Source organism: Hemitrygon akajei, chromosome 14 (assembly GCF_048418815.1).
Source record: "Hemitrygon akajei chromosome 14, sHemAka1.3, whole genome shotgun sequence".
NCBI lineage: Eukaryota > Metazoa > Chordata > Chondrichthyes > Myliobatiformes > Dasyatidae > Hemitrygon > Hemitrygon akajei.
Genome location: NC_133137.1, coordinates 60,407,019 through 60,425,769, shown reverse-complemented (window position 1 = coordinate 60,425,769; position 18,751 = coordinate 60,407,019). Strand labels below are relative to the sequence as shown.

The following is an 18,751-nucleotide window of genomic DNA, read 5'->3' as shown; positions in this document are numbered from 1 at the left end:
ACATGCATAATTTTTACAATGCGAGGAATATTGTGTACTCTTTTGGTCACCCTGGTATAGAAAGACATTTTCAACCTGGAGAGGATACAGAAGAGATTATTGAGGATGCTGTCTGGATTAGAGAGCCTTTATCATCGGGAGAGTTTGGATCTTTACACTTTAGAGTGTACGAGAATGAGGGGATAACCACAGAGAAGTTTAATAAATCATGAGGGGTTTGGATAAGGTCACAGTTGTAACACTTACCCAACAGGCTGGTATATGTCTAGGGGAAAAGGAGATCCAGCCACACACCAACCCCACCTCCCGTACACGCAGGTGCTGTGAGAATCGCGTTTATGCCTCGCGCCCGCCAACAGTATCAAACCCACAACAAATACCAGTATGAAATACACTTTAAAGAGTTTACTAAGATTAAAAGAGTATTAGGCAATACAATATATATATATATATTTATATATATATATATACAAGAAAAAAACAAAAGGCGCCAACTTATCAAAGTTCAGTCAGTTTAGTGCACTCGGTGGAGCTCATCCAGCGAACCATTCGACTCCTCGTCGCTTGCCCTCCCGACTTCCACGTCTTCCACCTCGGACTCCCCGGTGGTCGTCCAAGCGACCGTCCTCCTTCCTTGGCGTCTCCCTCCGGACTCCCTTCACCCCCAAGCCCGCGCAACCCCTCCCCCAAGTTCCCAGCCTCACAAAACACAATAACATTCCCCATTGATTAACAAATGAATACAATTACCATATCAGCCATTCTAAAGCGAAACAACGGCGAGAGAAACATTTAACAGACAAAGAAACATTCCTACTCGTAACAAACCAAAGAAGCCCTTTTTAGTAACATACACAGGACATTGTACATTCTCTCCCCACCAGCAAATGTCATGCCCTCATGGCGTTACTAGAGTTCCCCAAAGCTTCTTGCAACACACAAAACCCAAACCAGGTGCAGAAAGCAGTGACATAACTACCCAGAGCAGTAGAAATCACACTCGGTTCTCCTGGTACCACATATGTCAACCGCTCCGGGGGGCGCCTAATCCTCTGAGATCTCCATACCCCTTCTGCCCCCCTGGGCTCCCTCTCCACCTGCGAACCCACTGTCTCGGACACCCCAGGTCTTCCTGACAGACCCTCACCCCCTTCCTCACTGGGGTCCTCCCTCACCTGAGATCCCTCCGGCTCACGCTCGGGCTCCACCCTCTCTCCCACCAATGTTGGCTGCCTCTCCATCTGACCCACAAGACCTTCCCTCCTCTCACCCAATTCAGTATGGGAAGGGCCAGGAGCCTCCTCTCCTGGTACTGGAGCACCAGCGAATAGGAACAGGGGCCACTCATCTGAGTCGTCCTCTTCCGAATCAGTAGCCATTTCCGGGCGAGGGACCTGTCCCCGCTCTTCAGCAGCGGGCTCTTCCCTTTCTCTGTGCCCTCGCAGAGTCCTTGTACTAGGCGTAATCTCCCACTCTGGCTCCATATCCACCTGCACCGCTTGACCCAGCGGCAGCAGGTGATTCTGATGGAGTACCTTGATAGGCCCTTTCCCATCCTCAGGTTTCACCCGGTAAACTGGCAGGTTCGGCATTTGGCTCTCTATTACATAGGGGCTGGCCACCCATCGATCTGCCAACTTGTGCTTACCAGGGAGTCCCAAATTCCGTAAAAGGACCCGGTCGCCCGGCAATAATTGAACAAACTTCACCTTTCGATCATACCGCATCTTATTCCTCTGATTTTGTTTGGTAGCCGCCGCCTCGGCCAACTCGTACGCCCGCTGTAACTCCCTCTTCATGTTGGACACATACTTTAGATGGGACTTCCCGGGTAATTCACCCACTTCACCCCCAAAACACAAGTCAATGGGCAACCTCGCTTCCCGCCCGAACATCAGATAATAGGGCGAATATCCTGTAACATCATTGCGAGTACAATTGTAACAGTGAACCAATTGTCCAATATGACGACTCCACCTGCTTTTCTGCCCAATCTCCAGCGTCCCGAGCATATCCAACAGGGTCCGGTTGAACCTCTCTGGCTGCGGATCTCCCTGTGGGTGATAAGGGGTAGTCCTGGATTTCTCAACCCCAAGCATAGTCAGTAATTCATGGATAAGGCGGCTCTCAAAGTCCCGCTCCTGATCGCTATGGATTCGCCTGGGAAGGCCGTAATGAACAAAATACTTCTCCCATAACACCTTCGCCACTGTCGTCGCCTTCTGATCCTTAGTGCAAAATGCCTGAGCATAGCGAGTGTAATGATCGGTGATGACTAAGACATTCGCGGTGTTGCTGGTGTCAGGCTCAATCGACAGAAAATCCATACCCACCAGGTCCAGAGGTCCCGCACTCTGCAAGTGCGACAGTGGAGCCGCCAACGCGGGCAGGGTCTTCCTCCGGATGCAACGACTGCAGCCCCTACAGTATTCTTCGACTTCCCCCCTCATCCGGGGCCAGTAGAACCGGTCTTTGAGTAATCCATAGGTCTTTTCCACCCCCAAGTGTCCAGAATCATCATGTAGGGCCTGGAGTACAGCCTGCCGATACTCCTCCGGCAGGACCAGTTGCCAACAGTGGGGTTGGTCCGGAGGCGCCGTTACCCGGTACAAGATTTGGTTCTTTAACTTCAACCGAGACCACTCCTTCAACAACAGGGGCATGAATGGGTGTTTCGCCTTCTCAGCCAATGCCCCATCCCCCCTCTCGACCGCTCTCCACACTGTGCCAATGCCCGGGTCATTTTGCTGAGCAGCGGCCACTTCCCCCGGACTCAGTTCCGGCAACTGTTTAGTCCGCAGTGCGGTCAGGTCACAGTAAGCTAGGGGTATGGCATCGTCAAAACCCCCCAAATGGTCCACGGCTTGTTCCAGCCTCCCTCTTCCCTCGGCCTTCACGGTGATAGCAAACTGACACATCGCCTTCACTCCAGGGGCAGGGACACTCTCCCACTCCTCGTCCCTCTCCTGTTCCCCCGGCTCCCGACGAGACAAAGCATCCGCATCGACATTCTTGCTTCCGGGCCGGTACCTCAGGCTGAAATCATATACCGACAAGGCCGCCAGCCACCGATGTCCTGTGGCATCCAGCTTCGCCGAAGTCAAAATATAAGTGAGAGGATTGTTATCCGTTCGCACCTCAAACTTGGCTCCGTACAGGTAATCGCCCAACTTGTCCACCACCGCCCACTTCAGCGCCAGGAACTCCAACTTGTGAGTGGGATAGTTTCTCTCCGATGGCGACAAGCTTCGGCTGACAAAGGCTACCGGCCTCAATGCTTTGCCATGCTCCTGGTACAGAACAGCCCCGAGACCCTCTCGACTAGCATCCGTGTGCAGCACATATGGCTTCTGGGGATCGGCAAAAGCCAACACCGGGTCCTGGGTCAGTGCCCTTTTCAAAGATCGGAATGCCTCTTCACATTGATCATCCCATCTCGAGCCAAAAGGTTCCGCCGGGTTCCAGTATCCTCCAGTGTCCTGCCTCTGGTCCCCCGTCCTTTTCTTCCCCACCGGGGGATAGCCACACAACAGCTGAGTCAACGGGTGACACACTTTGGCGTATCCTTTCACAAATTGGCGGTAATACCCACAGAACCCCAAAAATGAGCGCAGAACGCTCACTTTCTGGGGTCTCGGCCAGGTGGTCACGGCCTCTATCTTGGTTGGATCAGTAGCCACTCCCTCTCGCAAAATGATATGGCCAACGTAGCTAACCAACGACTTGCAGAACTGGCATTTGTCCAGGGAAAGCTTCAACCCTTCTTCATTAAACCGGCCCAACACCTTCAACAGCCTCTCCTCATGTTCCTCCAAAGTCGATCCAAACACTATCAAATCGTCCAGGTACACCAGCACCTCTAACAGATTCATATCCCCCACAGTTCTCTTCATGAGCCTCTGGAAGGTGACTGGGGCTCCCGATATGCCTTGGGGCATTCGTTCGAACTGAAAGAACCCCAGCGGGCAGATAAAAGCGGTCTTCTCTTTATCGCCCGCACTCATCGGGATCTGGTAATACCCACTTCTTAAATCCAGCACACTGAACCACTTCGCACCGCTCAGGCAGGCCAACGCATCCTCGACTCTTGGGACAGTATATTGATCAGGGACAGTTCGCCGATTCAATGTCCTGTAGTCAACACACATGCGCACTCTCCCATTCTTCTTCCGTGCCACCACTATTGGGGACGCATAAGGACTTCGGGACTCAGCTATGATTCCGGCCTCCTTCAACTTGCACAAGTGCTGCCGCACGTCCTCAACATCTGCCGGAGCCAGCCGCCGGGATCTCTCTCGGAACGGGGTGTCCTCCGTCACCTGGATGGTGTGGCGAGTGCTTTTGGAGCAGCCAACATCGAACTCGCCCTGAGAAAAAACAGCTTCCATCTTCAGCATCTTCTCCACTAGCCTGTGTTTCCACTCCGGCGACACAGGGGAATCCCCGAAGTTAAAGACTTCAGCGGTCAGCTCCCTTCGATGCTCCGATCCCTCCCCGTTAGGGGTCCTCACTGGTGCGCTAGACATTACCGTCACCGGGAACAGATGTGCCAGCGGCATTCCCCTCTTAAAGGTGATTTCTCTTGCCATGGTGTTCCTGACACTTATAGCTATACGCCTCGCATGTACCACCCCTGGTCTCTGCACTTCGGGCCTCACCAGCGCCCCCGCCGGAAATCGTGTCTCCCCTTCAAGATCATCCGGGGCGTCTACTAACAGGGCTTCGTCCGTCGGCACTCCTGGGAATCTGGGGGTCCCCATCACTAGTGCTACCTCCCCGGGTCGGATCACCTTGGGCCTCGCCTGCGTACACCACACCATCCCTCATTTACACTCCGGGTCCAGTCCTAGGGAGGCAACCCCTTCTTCGAACACTGCTCAAAACACTGGATGCACCGAGAGGGTCTCCAGAAAGTCTTCCCCCGCTTTCTCCTTACAAGCTCCCAGGAGCCGTCGCACAACGGGGGAATTAGTCCCCACCAGGAGGGCAGCACCACCGGGTCAGGACACACCAACACCAACGTCTCAATAGCTTCGGACACTCCCACATCGCCCTCCGAGAACTCCAATCTCACCGATAGGTACCCATCGTACGGGTAGTCACCCTCGCTCACACCCCAAATCTGCAGGGCGTCAAATGGGGTTACGGGCAAATGCTTTAGATATTGGTGGTAGAAAGACCGGTACAATAAGGTCACCTGCGATCCCGTATCCAGAACGGCTTTTGCGTAAACTCCCTCTATCCGTAGACCCACACTGGCACGGGGTCCTACCAGCCCATCTGGAATAGAGGCGTAGGCACCCGGTGGTCCCCTGGCTGATCTCTGGGAATGTGTTCCTCCAGAGGCTCCAGTCCGTTCCCTCACTGAGCCTCTCCTAAGTTTCCTGACACCTCCCCCTTCTTAGTCGCAGGGGGGCTTGTCCTCCGCGGACCTCCTGGTCTCTCACAATCCCACCTAAAGTGTCCCTCCTCTCCACAGCTATAGCACACCCTCGGCTGCCCACAGTCCCGCCTGAAATGCCCCTCTTTCCCACAGTTAAAGCACACGCTGCCTGCCGCCCCTCCTCTCCCAGGACGACTCCCACTCCCAACCCACGGCACTGGTCGCCCCTGAGAGTGGGTACCTCCCCTGTCCCTCCCCTCCAGAGGGGATTCTCTACCCCTCGGTGGGTTGTCATTCCTCCACCCAGCCACCACTTCCTGTATCGCTGAGGATCGCTCCCGTAGGCCCACGCCCCTTTTCCGCCCCAACGCTCTCTCTTCCTCCTGCACCTCTCTAATCAGTTGCCCGAATGATGGAGGGGGGCCTTTCCTATAAGCCTGCCGAATAGTCCACGCCACCTTGTCCTCCTCCAGAGAGCCACTGAATAACTGACTCATCCTCACGCTAGCCACGTCCGGTGCCTTCACTATCCCACGGCGCCGCAGCCCCGAGAGCATCCCCTCCATCCTAAATATGTACTCGGAGAGCTTTTCCCCTCTCCATTGTTCCAGGCGTTGGAACTCTGCTAAAAGCAGCCAGGGTTCCCCTGACAACCCAAACGCTCCCTCCAAAACTTCTATACATTCCTCCACTGAGGCCCCAGGCTTCTCAGCTTTCAACTCCCAGACTGTTTTGGCTGCTAAACCCCTCAAACTTCCCACCAATCGCTGCCGCTTCTCCTCCTCCGAGCCTGGCCACTCCTCTAACATCAAGGACGTATGCTCGATCCAGGTCTCATAGTCCACCTCCCCGTCCGGAGTAGGCTTGGCTCCGGAGAACACCCCCAGCTTCAGCCGTGGCCTCTCGGCCACTCCCACCAGGGACCTAAGTGCGGCTGCCAGCTCCGAGGCGTCCCCACTACCTGGGGGGCGGGGCCTAGTCACGACTCCCTCCATCCTCCTCCCTTTGCTAGTGCCTGCCACCTCTCTGGGGTTTTCCTCTAGCTCTAGCTCCTCCTCCGATGTCTCCTCAGCCTCATCCTCGGAGAGAGTGTGGAGCCCCCACAGCCCCTCCTCCCCCGGTACACTGACCGTCGCCGGCAGTTCCAACGTCCTGACATCAGCACTCGTACTAACCAACACCCAGCTAGACTCCATCTCTTTACCACACTGTCTAGCTATCAATTCTACCTGCCCCATACCCTTCACCAAACTTAACCCCCGCACTACCGCGTCTCCCGAAACTCGAAAATCCACTCCACTCACTACGCATGCATACTGTACCGGTACGCCTTCAAATCCGCACCAGCAAACAATTTTATCTCTGTCCATCTCCGCTCACTACCTGCGCGATTCCACAGCCCCCTGACAATTCAAACCCGGACGAGCCCCCACAAATGTAACACTTACCCAACAGGTTGGTATATGTCTAGGGGAAAAGGAGATCCAGCCACACACCAACCCCACCTCCCGTACACGCAGGTGCTGTGAGAATCGCGTTTATGCCTCGCGCCCGCCAACAGTATCAAACCCACAACAAATACCAGTATGAAATACACTTTAAAGAGTTTACTAAGATTAAAAGAGTATTAGGCAATACAATATATATATATATATATACAAGAAAAAAACAAAAGGCGCCAACTTATCAAAGTTCAGTCAGTTTAGTGCACTCGGTGGAGCTCAACCAGCGAACCATTCGACTCCTCGTCGCTTGCCCTCCCGACTTCCACGTCTTCCACCTCGGACTCCCCGGTGGTCGTCCGAGCGCCCGTCCTCCTTCCTCGGCGTCTCCCTCCGGACTCCCTTCACCCCCAAGCCCGCGCAACCCCTCCCCCAAGTTCCCAGCCTCACAAAACACAATAACATTCCCCATTGATTAACAAATGAATACAATTACCATATCAGCCATTCTAAAGCGAAACAACGGCAAGAGAAACATTTAACAGACAAAGAAACATTCCTACTCGTAACAAACCAAAGAAGCCCTTTTTAGTAACATACACAGGACATTGTACACAGTCTTTTCCCCAGGGCTGCTGAGTCCAAAATTAGAGGACATAGATACATTAGGGGAGTGACTTAACAGAGATGTGAAAAGTAACTTCTTTACACAGAAGGTAGTGAATAGCTGAAATGAGCTGCCAGGGGAAGTAGTTGGGGCAGGTACAAAGGCATCATTTAAAAAGCATTTGGATAAGTACATAGAGTGGAGGGGCTTGGAGAATCATATACCACTTGTGGGCAATGGAAGATGCTGGGCTCGGCATCGACCAGTTGGGTTGTGTCTATCCTGTATTACTCTTTAATTCTATAAGAGTAGTCTGTTCAGTCCTGTCAACATTTTATCAGTTATGAGGTTCCCTCATTCTTATAACCCCCGGTGAATATAACTCGATTGTTTTCCACTTAGTTGAAAAATGAGCTAATTATATAAGTGACGTGTACTCACAGGCAGGCGTAACCAATGCCTCAGCAACTCCGAGCAAAAGGTACTGAGGGGTGAGCTGAAGACAAGGCATCGAAGATACAAGCAGCACCTTTCCAGACAACACTTGTTCCACCAGGAGAAAGTTCTTCCTGCGCACCTCAGATATCCCTGCTACCACCATGGACAAAGTTGCACACAGATGACCAATAACTGAAATAAATGAGAAGCGATGAGTGAAGGACATAATCTTCCTTAGCTTCAGGCTTGGTGTAAGCATTAGACTCAGAGGTCACTTTACTAGGGACACCTGTACACCTGCTCATTAATGCAAATAACTAATCACCCAATCATGTGGCAGCATTTCAATGCATAAAAACACACAGAAATAGTCAAGAGGTTCAGTTGTTCAGATCTAAAATCAGAATGGGAAAGAAAGAGGATCTAAGTGACTTTGTCCATGGAATGACTGCTGGTGCCAGATGGGGCGGTTTGAGTATCTGAGAAACTGTTGATCTCCTGGGAGTTGCACACACAACAGTCTCTGGAGTTTAGAGAATGGTGTGAATGATGGAGAACATCCAGTCAACATCCAGTCTTTAGGCAAAAGAGACTTGTTAATGAGAGGCCGGAGGAGAATGTTCAAACCGGTTCAAGCTCATGGAAAGCGACAGTAACTCGAACAATCACATATTACAACAGTGATGAGCGGAAGAGCATCTCTGAATGCATATCATGTCAAAACTTGAAGTGGATGGGTTAGAGCAGCAGAAGACTGCGGACATACACTCAGTGGCCACTTTATTAGGTACAGGAGATAGCTAATAAACTGGTCACTGAGTGTATGTTCAGGCTTGCCTTCATTGTTATATTAGAAACATAGAAAACCTACAGTACAATACAGGCCCTTCGGCCCACAAAGCTGAGCCGAACATGTCCTTACCTAGGGTTACCCATAGCCCTCCATTTTTCTAAGCTTCATGTGCCTGTCCAGGAGTCTCTTAAAAGACCCTATCGTATCCACCTCCACCATCGTCACCGACAGCCCATTCCACACACTCACCACTCTCTGTGTAAAAAACTTACCCCTGACATCTCCTCTGTACCTACTTCCAAGCACCTTAAAACTATGCCCTCTCGTGCTAGCCATTTCAGCCCTGGGAAAAAGCCTCTGACTATCCACATGATCAATGCCTCTCATCATCTTATACACCTTTATTAGGTCACCTCTCATCCTCAGTCACTCAAAGGAGAAACGGCCAAATTCACTCAACCTATTCTCATAAGGCATAATCTCCAATCCAGGCAACATCCTTGTAAATATCCTCTGAGCCCTTTCTATGGTTTCCACATCCTTCCTATAGTGAGGCAACCAGAACTGAGCACAGTACTCCAAGTAGGGTCTGAACAGGGTCCTATATAGTTGCAACATTACCTCTCAGCTCCTAAACTATGGACTCAGACTCCAAGATCCCTCTGATCCTCCACACTGCCCAGAGTCTTACCATTAATACAATATTCTGTTATCATATTTGACTTATCAAAATGAACCATCTCACACTTATCTGGGTTGAACTCCATTTGCCACTTCTCAGCCCGTTTTTTCATCCTATCAATGTCCCACTGTAACCATTGACAGCCCTCCACCTCTAACCTTTGTGTCATCAGCAAATTTACGAACCCATCCCTCCACTTCTTCTTCCAGGTCATTTATAAAATTCACGAAGAGTAGGGGTCCCAGAACAGATCCCTGAGGCACACCACTGTTGACCGACCTCCATGCAGAATATGACCCGTCTACAACCACTCTTTGCCTTCTGTGGGCAAGCCAGTTCTGGATCCACAAAGCAATGTCCCCTTGGATCCCATGCCTCCTTATTTTCTCATTAAGCTTTGCATCGAGTACCTTGTCAAAGGCCTTGCTGAAATCCACATACACTACATCTACTGCTCTACCTTCATCAATGTGTTTAGTCACATCCTCAAAAAATTCAATTAGGCTCATAAGGCACGACCTGTCTTTGACAAAGCCATGCTGACTATTCCTAATCATATTATGCCTCTCAGGATCTTCTCCATCAGCTTACCAACCACTGAAGTACGACTCACTGGTCTATAATTTTACAGGCTATCTCTACTCCCTTTATTATAATCTACTAGATCTCTATCATTACCTACTTTTTTGAACATTTCATAAGATCTTCTTTTCTTCTTGACTAGATTTACAACAGCCTTTGTACACTATGGTTCTTTTCTCTGAGTGAACATCCCAGCAATAGGTAATGTTAACTGTATTTTAACAGTATGTTAATTTGCCTGTATATTGTGGCGACCCACTTCCCAGCGCACTCAAACCGGCTCACAAAGTGGCGCGCGCCGGCATTGAGGCCGGTCCCAAAGAGGGCGCCAAGCCTTCTTCACCAGCAAGGGGGAAAGCCTACGTGCAGGACTGGACTGTGAATATGCGCCCCCTACAGCATTCCCGCCCAGGGAGGGTGGGAACAGGAAGGCTTTAAAGCGAGGCCGCGAAGTTTGAATAAACCTCTTTGCAACTGCAGCTCACCGACTACGTGTCGTTATTTCAGTGCTGCGTGTAGCACACTGCTACAATATGTCCAAAACTGGCCCTCACGGACAGCACAGTAGCATAATGTTTAGCGTAATGCTTTACAGCACCAGCAATCGGAATATGTCTGGCAGGAGTTTGTACGTTCTCCCCATGACAGCATGGGTTTCCTCTGGGTTCTCCAGATCTCTCTTACATTCCAAAAAGATGTCTGGGTTAAGGTTAGTAAATTGTGGGCATATTCTGTTGGCGCTGGAAGCATGGCGACACTTGTGGGCTGCCCCCAGCACGTCCTTGCACTGTGTTGGTCATTGATGAAAGCGACACATTTCACCGTATGCTCTGATGCTTTGATGCACATGTGACAAATGAATCTAATCTTTAACTTTTATCTTTCATTCGGGCAGCATTTCCTGTTTGCTAATCCAGTGACTGAATCCAGTGCCTGAATTCCTCTTGGGCCTGGTGATCTTTTGAAAATAATTTATTGTCAGTCTTCTGGGAAAACTATGGAGAACTTCCATGTTTCTCACACAGTACTCTCTTCCTCAAACAATCCCCCAAAAATGGATAAATTACTTTTCTTGTTTGATTGTTAGTCTAGTCATCGTTGTGAAATACATCTCTGAGGGATAATGTTGCTGGCGGGGGTGGGGGGGGCGGAGACGGTTAGAACATACAAGATGAATAAATCAGTCCTATAGTCAATCTTTTGAATAAATAAGTTATATGAGGGCAGATATGGCAACTTAATATTGGCAAACATCACCCAAGAGATATACAGAAATTAATCTACACAGTTCAAAATGATGAGTACACCATCTGTTCAATAGCTATTGCTTTCAATAAAACAGCACTAATCAGAAAGAAATGCAATAGATATGCAAAATGTATCAGAGAGGAAAAGTAATTGATGTTTATACAACGTAGTATGGAGGAAAAGTTATCTACCTGAAATTTTAACTCTGACTCTCCCTCCATGGATGCTACCAGACCCGCAGGATATTTCCATCATTTTCTACTTTAGTTCAGTTGTCTAGTACCCGTGTATTCTTTGCTATTCAATTAAGCTAAATGCTTTATAAATGTAAACAGTAAGAGAAACTTCAGCTCATTCTGGTCTGAAATGAACAATGTCAGCAACACTTAATGGAACTGAACAGAAATGAAATGAAAACCAAAATTGGTTATTTAATGATAACGTTGACAACATAACACCTACCCATCTGTGTCAATGGTGACATCGGGTCTCTATGAACAGACACCAGGCAAGACCCAATGTATTCCAGGAGGGGTGCAAGCAGCAGTACAGGAGTAAGACCCACTATGTTCAAAGCTGCTACTGGAAGAAGAAATCCTCTCTGGTTTAGGTTGGAATGCATTGTCTGTATGAAGTAGGCCGATGGAATCTGCATTTATAAGGTATAACATTGGCAGTGGTTTTCATTTTTGCAAGCATTTCATCATGAAATATATAACCACCATGGGCAAAGGAGATTACAGTATATACATATAGTTCACCTGAATTGTTTGCTCCATCAAAGTACCTTCATAAATATCAAATTTGCAGATGTATTAGATTTCAGTACATCCATTATGGATACTGAGAGTAAGAACCATAGAATCATGCCACACAGAACGAGGTCCTTTCATAAACACAAGAAATTCTGCAGATGCTGGAAAGCCAAAGCAACACACTCAAAATATAACATGAATAAATAGTCGGCATTTTGACTGGTTATTCATTTTCATAGATGCTGACTTTCTCCAGCATTCTGTGTGTGTGAATAGGCCATTTCAGCCTACCTCAACCATGCCAACTGTGATGCCCACCCACACTAATTCTACTTGCCCGCATTAAGCCCATATCTGTCTATACTTTTCTTATCCAAGTACCTGTCCCAATGCCTTTGAAATGCTGTAGTTTTACTTGCCTCTACCACCACCTCTGGCAGCTCATTCTAGATATTCATCACTGTCTGTGTGAAAACCCTGTACATTTCTCCCCTCTCACCTTAAACCCATGCCCTCTCGTTGTAGACACTACTGCCCTGGGAAAATTATTCTATCTACCCTATCTGTGCCCCTCATCATTGTACAAGCCTCGAAAAGGTCACCAACCAGCTAGTGTTCTAGTGAGTATAACCCTAGCCTATCCACTCTCATTACCATAGTTGATTGTCCAATGCCAATTCACTGAAGTAGTTATCCATTTAGTATCATTGCTTTGACGTTTTCTAACCCCTTTCAAATAAATATCTACTTTTCAGAATTTATTTTAACTCTGTTTCCACCCATCTCTCTCACAATCCTCTGAGTAAACAGTTTCCTAATTCCTTTTTCCCCTTTTTGATGATGATCCTCTATTTACAGATTCACTGAAGAGTAGAAATAATTTTTCCCTATTTATTGAAACATCACTTAATTATGAAAGCTTTTAATCTAATTAACTTTCCCTCCTCTGTAAATTGTAATCCTCTGTATAATTCAGTTCAGACTCTTTTTCACTGTGATTTTGACATCTCTGCTTAAGTGTGAGACCCAGGACTGGAAAACATATTCTAGTATGACCTCAGGAACAATTCGTACAGAGTTAGCACCATTCCAGCACTTCAAAAACTACTTATAATGCTTAGGTTTCAATCGGCTACAATTTTATAAGCCTTGCCAACTTGTCCTTCAATTTTAAATGATTGGTGTCTCTGAATACATAAATCTCTCTGCTCATATACTTTTAATGCTTCATAATTTAGTGCCTATTTTCATTTCTCATTCTTCCTTCTAAATGCATCATATTTTTCTCCATTTGAGGCCAAGTCATTGGGTACATTTAAGACAGAGGTTGATAAGACTCTTGATTTGTCTGGGCATGAAGGGATATGGGAGAAGGCAGGAGATTGGAGAGGAGAGGGCAAAATGGATCAGCCATGATGAAATGGTGGAACAGACTCGGTGAGCCAAGTGGCCTAATCCTACTTCTGTATTTTACGTCCTTACCTAATTACAGATCCTAATTGGCTATTTATGTTCCCCAGCTCTCTATTCTCTTTCCTATAAAACTGTTTCAATCTCCTAATATGTCTTCTTTCCCACTGTATTTCTGTACTTTCTATAAACTGCTGAACTGTAGTTGATACCACTAGCTGTGGTTTAGTCATGTGCCTTGTCGTTCATTCATTTTGTTCTGATTTTATCTAAGTGAGAAAAATGTAGGTTCACCAAAGACAAGATGACAACAGCAGATAACGGGAAATAAAATGGTTAATGTGGTGAGGATTTCATAGCCATTTGCAAGGGGGACAATGAAGCAGTGGTAACTCACTATCTCATCTTGTAATCCTCCAGTAAAGAAATTATTCAGTTTTTTTGGATGCTTGAAGAAGATTACCTGTAATATGCAGAATCTATACAGGACCTGAAAGGCAAAAAGTGGGATTAATCTGATGAGGCATTTGACGTTGTTCACATGAGCCTCGCTGTACCAGCCACCATAATTTTCCTTGGCTCTGTCCAGCCAGTTGTTCACATCTCCACTGATATGACGGTACTTCATACAGCACATCTTCAGAGCATTCACTAAAACACCAACAGTTGCCATCAGGGAGCCACCTGCAAATGAAAACCTTACAGTAAAGATATGTCAGGCGTACCCATGGGCTTTTGAGTGAACCTTTTGTGCCAAATCACAAGGCTCTGTACTGATACACAGGTGTTTTTTAAGGTATTTCACAACTTTGGAGAATCCAGTTTCACCACATTCTAAAATTAATGGATCTTGCATAAAGACCTACAATACAGCAGCCTTGTGCTGTGATGTGTGATGAGCAAACCAGGCTGAGATGGGGCCCAGAATTGACCCCCCTGTGAACTATGCTGCTAACGAGAGAGAGAGAGAAGAAGAGGAGGGAGGTATCCTGCTGCAGATGCTGATAATAAGAGAGAGGGATGATTTAGTATTATGGCTTCTTTGCTAATTGTTTACTTTGCTCCAAGGACACTTTGCCTGCTTGTGTGGATTCCTGCTGAGACAGCAAGGCGGTACCAGGTGATGGACATGGACAGTTGATGGATGGCTGGTACCCCGGCAGGGGAGATAAAAAGCAAGTCTGCTGAGACACAAGCAGACACACCATGGGACACTGGAAGAGCATTGTGCACCCGCGAGAAGGTGGGGGTTTGGAGGATCGATTCGGAGGAATCGATAAGAGTCTCACAGTGTGTAAAGGCGGACCGGAGGGGGCTTGTGTGTGTGTCCACCCTCGCCTGGGTGACAGGCTCACCACTGAAGAACGGTCTGGCCTGGACGGAGGGATCACAGTCGGTGACCACAACAGGACAAGAAGACAATGGAAGGTTTGCCTGGAACTGCATCACCTCTCACTCTCTCTCTCTCTCTCCCCAACGGTACAACAGCAACTACCACGACTCAGACTAAACTGAACTGAACTGAATTCTGCATCACCATAAGACTATTCATTTACCCCAAGACTTCAATAGAGCTTGGTTTTGATTCCTATTTCCACACTTCTGTATATATCATTGCTAACCTGTTTTATATATATTTGCATTTTATAGTACTGTATTACTTAGTTTGCTAATAAACACTTTTTACAGTAATACCAGACTCCAATGTATTATTCAATTTCTGCTGGTTTGGTAACCTGGTCACGGGGTACGAAACAAATTGGGGGCTCATCTGGGATTGGAATGCCAAATTCAGTGGCCGTTGGATTGATTGGGGTAAATTCCCTTAACTGATTTGCTTGTGTGGAAAACCAAGATGTATAACAGCAGAAATGGAGTTTGAGGTTAATATGTTTGTGGCGGATCCAACCCCTGAGGGACTGGACGAGGCTAAGAGGGAGGTACTGGTGGGAATTGCTCGGAAGTTAAAGATTAAGGTGACCACCTGCATGAAGAAGGCTCAGGTACAGCTGTTAATAGCACATCATTACGTAGCCCAGGGGAAATTTGAAGAGCAGGCATTGGAGATGTTTGTTGAGGGTAAAGCACTTACTGAGGCTGAGGTTCAGCTTCAGGCAGAGAAAATGAAGTATGAACATAAGTTCCGGATAAGGAAGCTGGAGGCAGAGAAGGAAAGAGAAGAGGCTGAAAGGCAGAGAGAAGAAGTCGAAAAGCTGAGAGAAGAAAGGGAGAAAGAAAGGCAGTTTGAGCTGGAAAAATTAAAGGCAATGCAGGATGGGGGACGAGTGCTAGACCCAGTCAGGGGGTTCAAGGTTAGTCAGGAGGTTAAGTTGGTACCCCCATTCAAGGAGACGGATGTCGATAGGTATTTTCTGCATTTTGAGAAAGTCGCTGTGAATCAGAACCGGATGAAGGAGAAGTGGGCTGTTTTGTTACAGACTGTTCTTAAGGGAAAGGCTCAGCAAGCCTATTCGGTGTTGTCCACAGATGAGGCAAAAGATTATGATGAAGTAAAAGGGGCTATATTGAGGATTTATGAGTTGGTTCCAGAGGCATACCAGTAAAGGTTCCGGAATTTGAGAAAGCCGTGGGACCGCACGTATTTAGAGTTTGCACATGTATTTTGAGCGTTGGTGCACCTCAAAAGGGGCCAGTGAGGATTTGGACAAATTAAAACAGCTGATGCTGATTGAGCAGTTTAAAAGCTGCGTCCCTGAGGGTATGCTGACGTACTTGGACGAGAAGGAGGCAGAAACTCTGTTTGCGACTGCAAAGTTAGAAAATGAGTATGCCTTAACCCATGAGGTAAAATTTCCTCCAAGTAAGAGCTACCAGAGGGGTAGTAGGTATGGTAGAGAAAGTCCACCGGCAAAGTCAGAGAATAAGCTGGGGACTAGTGGAAAGGGTAAGGAGGAGGAAAAGCAGGCTAGAAGGAAGTTTCCTAGTTTTACGTGTTATAATTGTGGGAAGGCTGGTCACATAGCATCTAAGTGCCTGGCTCCAAAGAAAGAGACAGGAAAGGGAAAGGCGCCAACCCCAACTGCCTGTATTAAGCCAGCTGAAATGTTGCTAAAGGAGGAGGAGCCAAGCCGAGTTCAGGAGGGATGGGAGAATTTTCTTTTGACCGGGTTTCCACACATTGATTGGGACTCCCATACTGTTAAAGGTCTAGATGGGTTAGAGTTTGTGAAATGCATTCAGGAAACTTTTCTAAATCAATATATAGATGTACCAACCAGGGAGGATGCAATATTAGATCTCCTATTAGGAAATGAGTTAGTGCAGGTGACGGAAGTGTGTGTAGGGGAACACTTTGGTTCTAGTGATCATAACATCATTAGTTTCAATGTGATCATGGATAAAGATAGATCTGGTCCTCGGGTCGAAGTTCTAAACTGGAAAAAGGCCAAATTTGAAGAAATGAGAAAGGATCTAAAAAGCATAGATTGGGACAGGTTGTTCTCTGGCAAGGATGTGATTGGTAAGTGGGAGGCCTTCAAAGGAGAAATTTTGAGAGTGCAGAGTTTGTATGTTCCTGTCAGGATTAAAGGCAAAACGAATAAGAATAAGGAACCTTGGTTCTCGAGGGATATTGGAACTCTGATAAAGAAGAAGAGAGAGATGTATAACATGTATAGGCAACAGGGAGGAAATAAGATGCTTGAGGAGTATAAAAAGAGTAAGAAAATATTTCAGAAAGAAACCAGGAGGGCTACAAGAAGACATGAGGTTGCTTTGGCAGTCAGGGTGAAGGATAATCCTAAGAGCTTCTACAGGTATGTTAGGAGCAAAAGGATAGTAAGGGATAAAATTGGTACTCTTGAAGATCAGAGTGGTCGGCTATGTTTGGAACCAAAAGAAATGGGAGTGATATTAAATGGGTTTTTTGCATCTGTATTTATGAAGGAAACTGGAATGGAGTCTATGGAAACAAGGCAAACAAGTAGGGTGGTCATGGAACTTATACAGATTAAAGAGGAGGAGGTGCTTGCTGTCTTGAGGCAAATCAGAGTAGATAAATCCCCAGGACCTGACAGGGTATTCCCTCGGACCTTGAGGGAGACTAGTGTTGAAATTGCGGGGCCCTGGCAGAAATATTTAAAATGTCGATATCCACGGGTCAGGTGCCGGAGGATTGGAGGATAGCTCATGTAATTCTGTTGTTTAAAAAAGGCTCAAAAAGTAAGCCGGGAAATTATAGGCCGGTAAGTTTGACATTGGTAGTATGTAAATTATTGGAAGAAATACTAAGAGATAGGATCTACAAGTATTTGGATAGACAGGGACTTATTAGAAACAGTCAGAATGGCTTTGTGCATGGTAGGTCATGTTTAACCAATCTATTAGAGTTTTTCGAGGAAGTTACCAGGAAAGTGGATGAAGGGAAGGCAGTGGATGTTGTATACATGGACTTCAGTAAGGCCTTTGACAAGGTCCCGCATGGGAGGTTAGTTAGGAAGATTTTGTCGCTAGGTATACATGGAGAGGTAGTAAATTGGATTAGACATTGGCTCAATGGAAGAAGCCAGAGAGTGGTAGTAGAGGATTGCTACTCTGAGTGGAGGCCTGTGACTAGTGGTGTGCCACAGGGATCAGTGCTGGGTCCATTGTTATTTGTCATCTATATCAATGATCCGGATGATAATGTGCCAAATTGGACCAGCAAATTTGCTGATGATACAAAAATTGGAGGTGTAGTGGACAGAAAGGAAGGTTTTCAAAGCTTGCAGGGGGATTTGGACCAGTTGGAGGAATAGGCAGAAAAATGGCAGATGGAGTTTAATGCGGACAAGTGTCGGAAGGTCAAACCAAGGTAGAATATACAAGGTAAATGGTAGGACACTGAGGAGTGCAGTAGAACAGAGGGATCTGGGAGTAGAGATACATAATTCCCTAATAAGTGGTGTCACAAGTAGATAGGGTTGTAAAGAGAGCTTTTGGTACATTGGCCTTTATAAATCAAAGTATTGAGTATAAGAGTTGGAATATGGTGAGGTTGTATAAGACATTGGTGAGACCGAATTTGGAGTATTGTGTGCAGTTTTGGTCACCTAATTACAGGAAGGATATTAATAAGGTTGAAAGAGTGCAGAGAAAGTTTACAAGGATGTTGCCGGGACTTGAGAAACTGAGTTACAGAGAAAGGTTGAATAGGTTAGGATTTTATTCCCTGGAATGTAGAAGAATGAGGGAAGATTTGATAGAGGTTTATAAAATTATGATGGGTATGGACACAGTGAATGCAAGCAGGCTTTTTCCACTGAGGCCAGGGGAGAAAAAAAACCAGAGGTCATGGGTTAAGGGTGAAGGGGGTAAAGTTTAAAGGGAACATTGTGGGGGGGGGGCTTCTTCACGCAGAGAGTGGTGGGAGTGTGGAATGAGCTGCCAGATGAAGTGGAGAATGTGGGCTC

General features: G+C 47.2%; 1 protein-coding gene across 5 annotated transcripts in view; it reads right to left on the bottom strand.

Annotated features, from left to right (window-relative positions):
* The window catches only part of slc15a5 (solute carrier family 15 member 5), a 59,440-nt gene that overhangs the window by 10,366 nt on the left and 30,323 nt on the right, over nt 1-18,751 (bottom strand). For all 5 annotated transcript variants that reach the window (XM_073066188.1, XM_073066184.1, XM_073066185.1 and 2 more), the window contains exons 4-6: nt 13,804-14,024; nt 11,638-11,824; nt 7,874-8,062 (exon numbers count right to left, since the gene is read on the bottom strand). In XM_073066188.1, the coding sequence (XP_072922289.1) occupies nt 7,874-8,062; nt 11,638-11,824; nt 13,804-14,024 (597 nt within the window). The remainder of the gene's footprint in view (nt 1-7,873; nt 8,063-11,637; nt 11,825-13,803; nt 14,025-18,751) is intronic.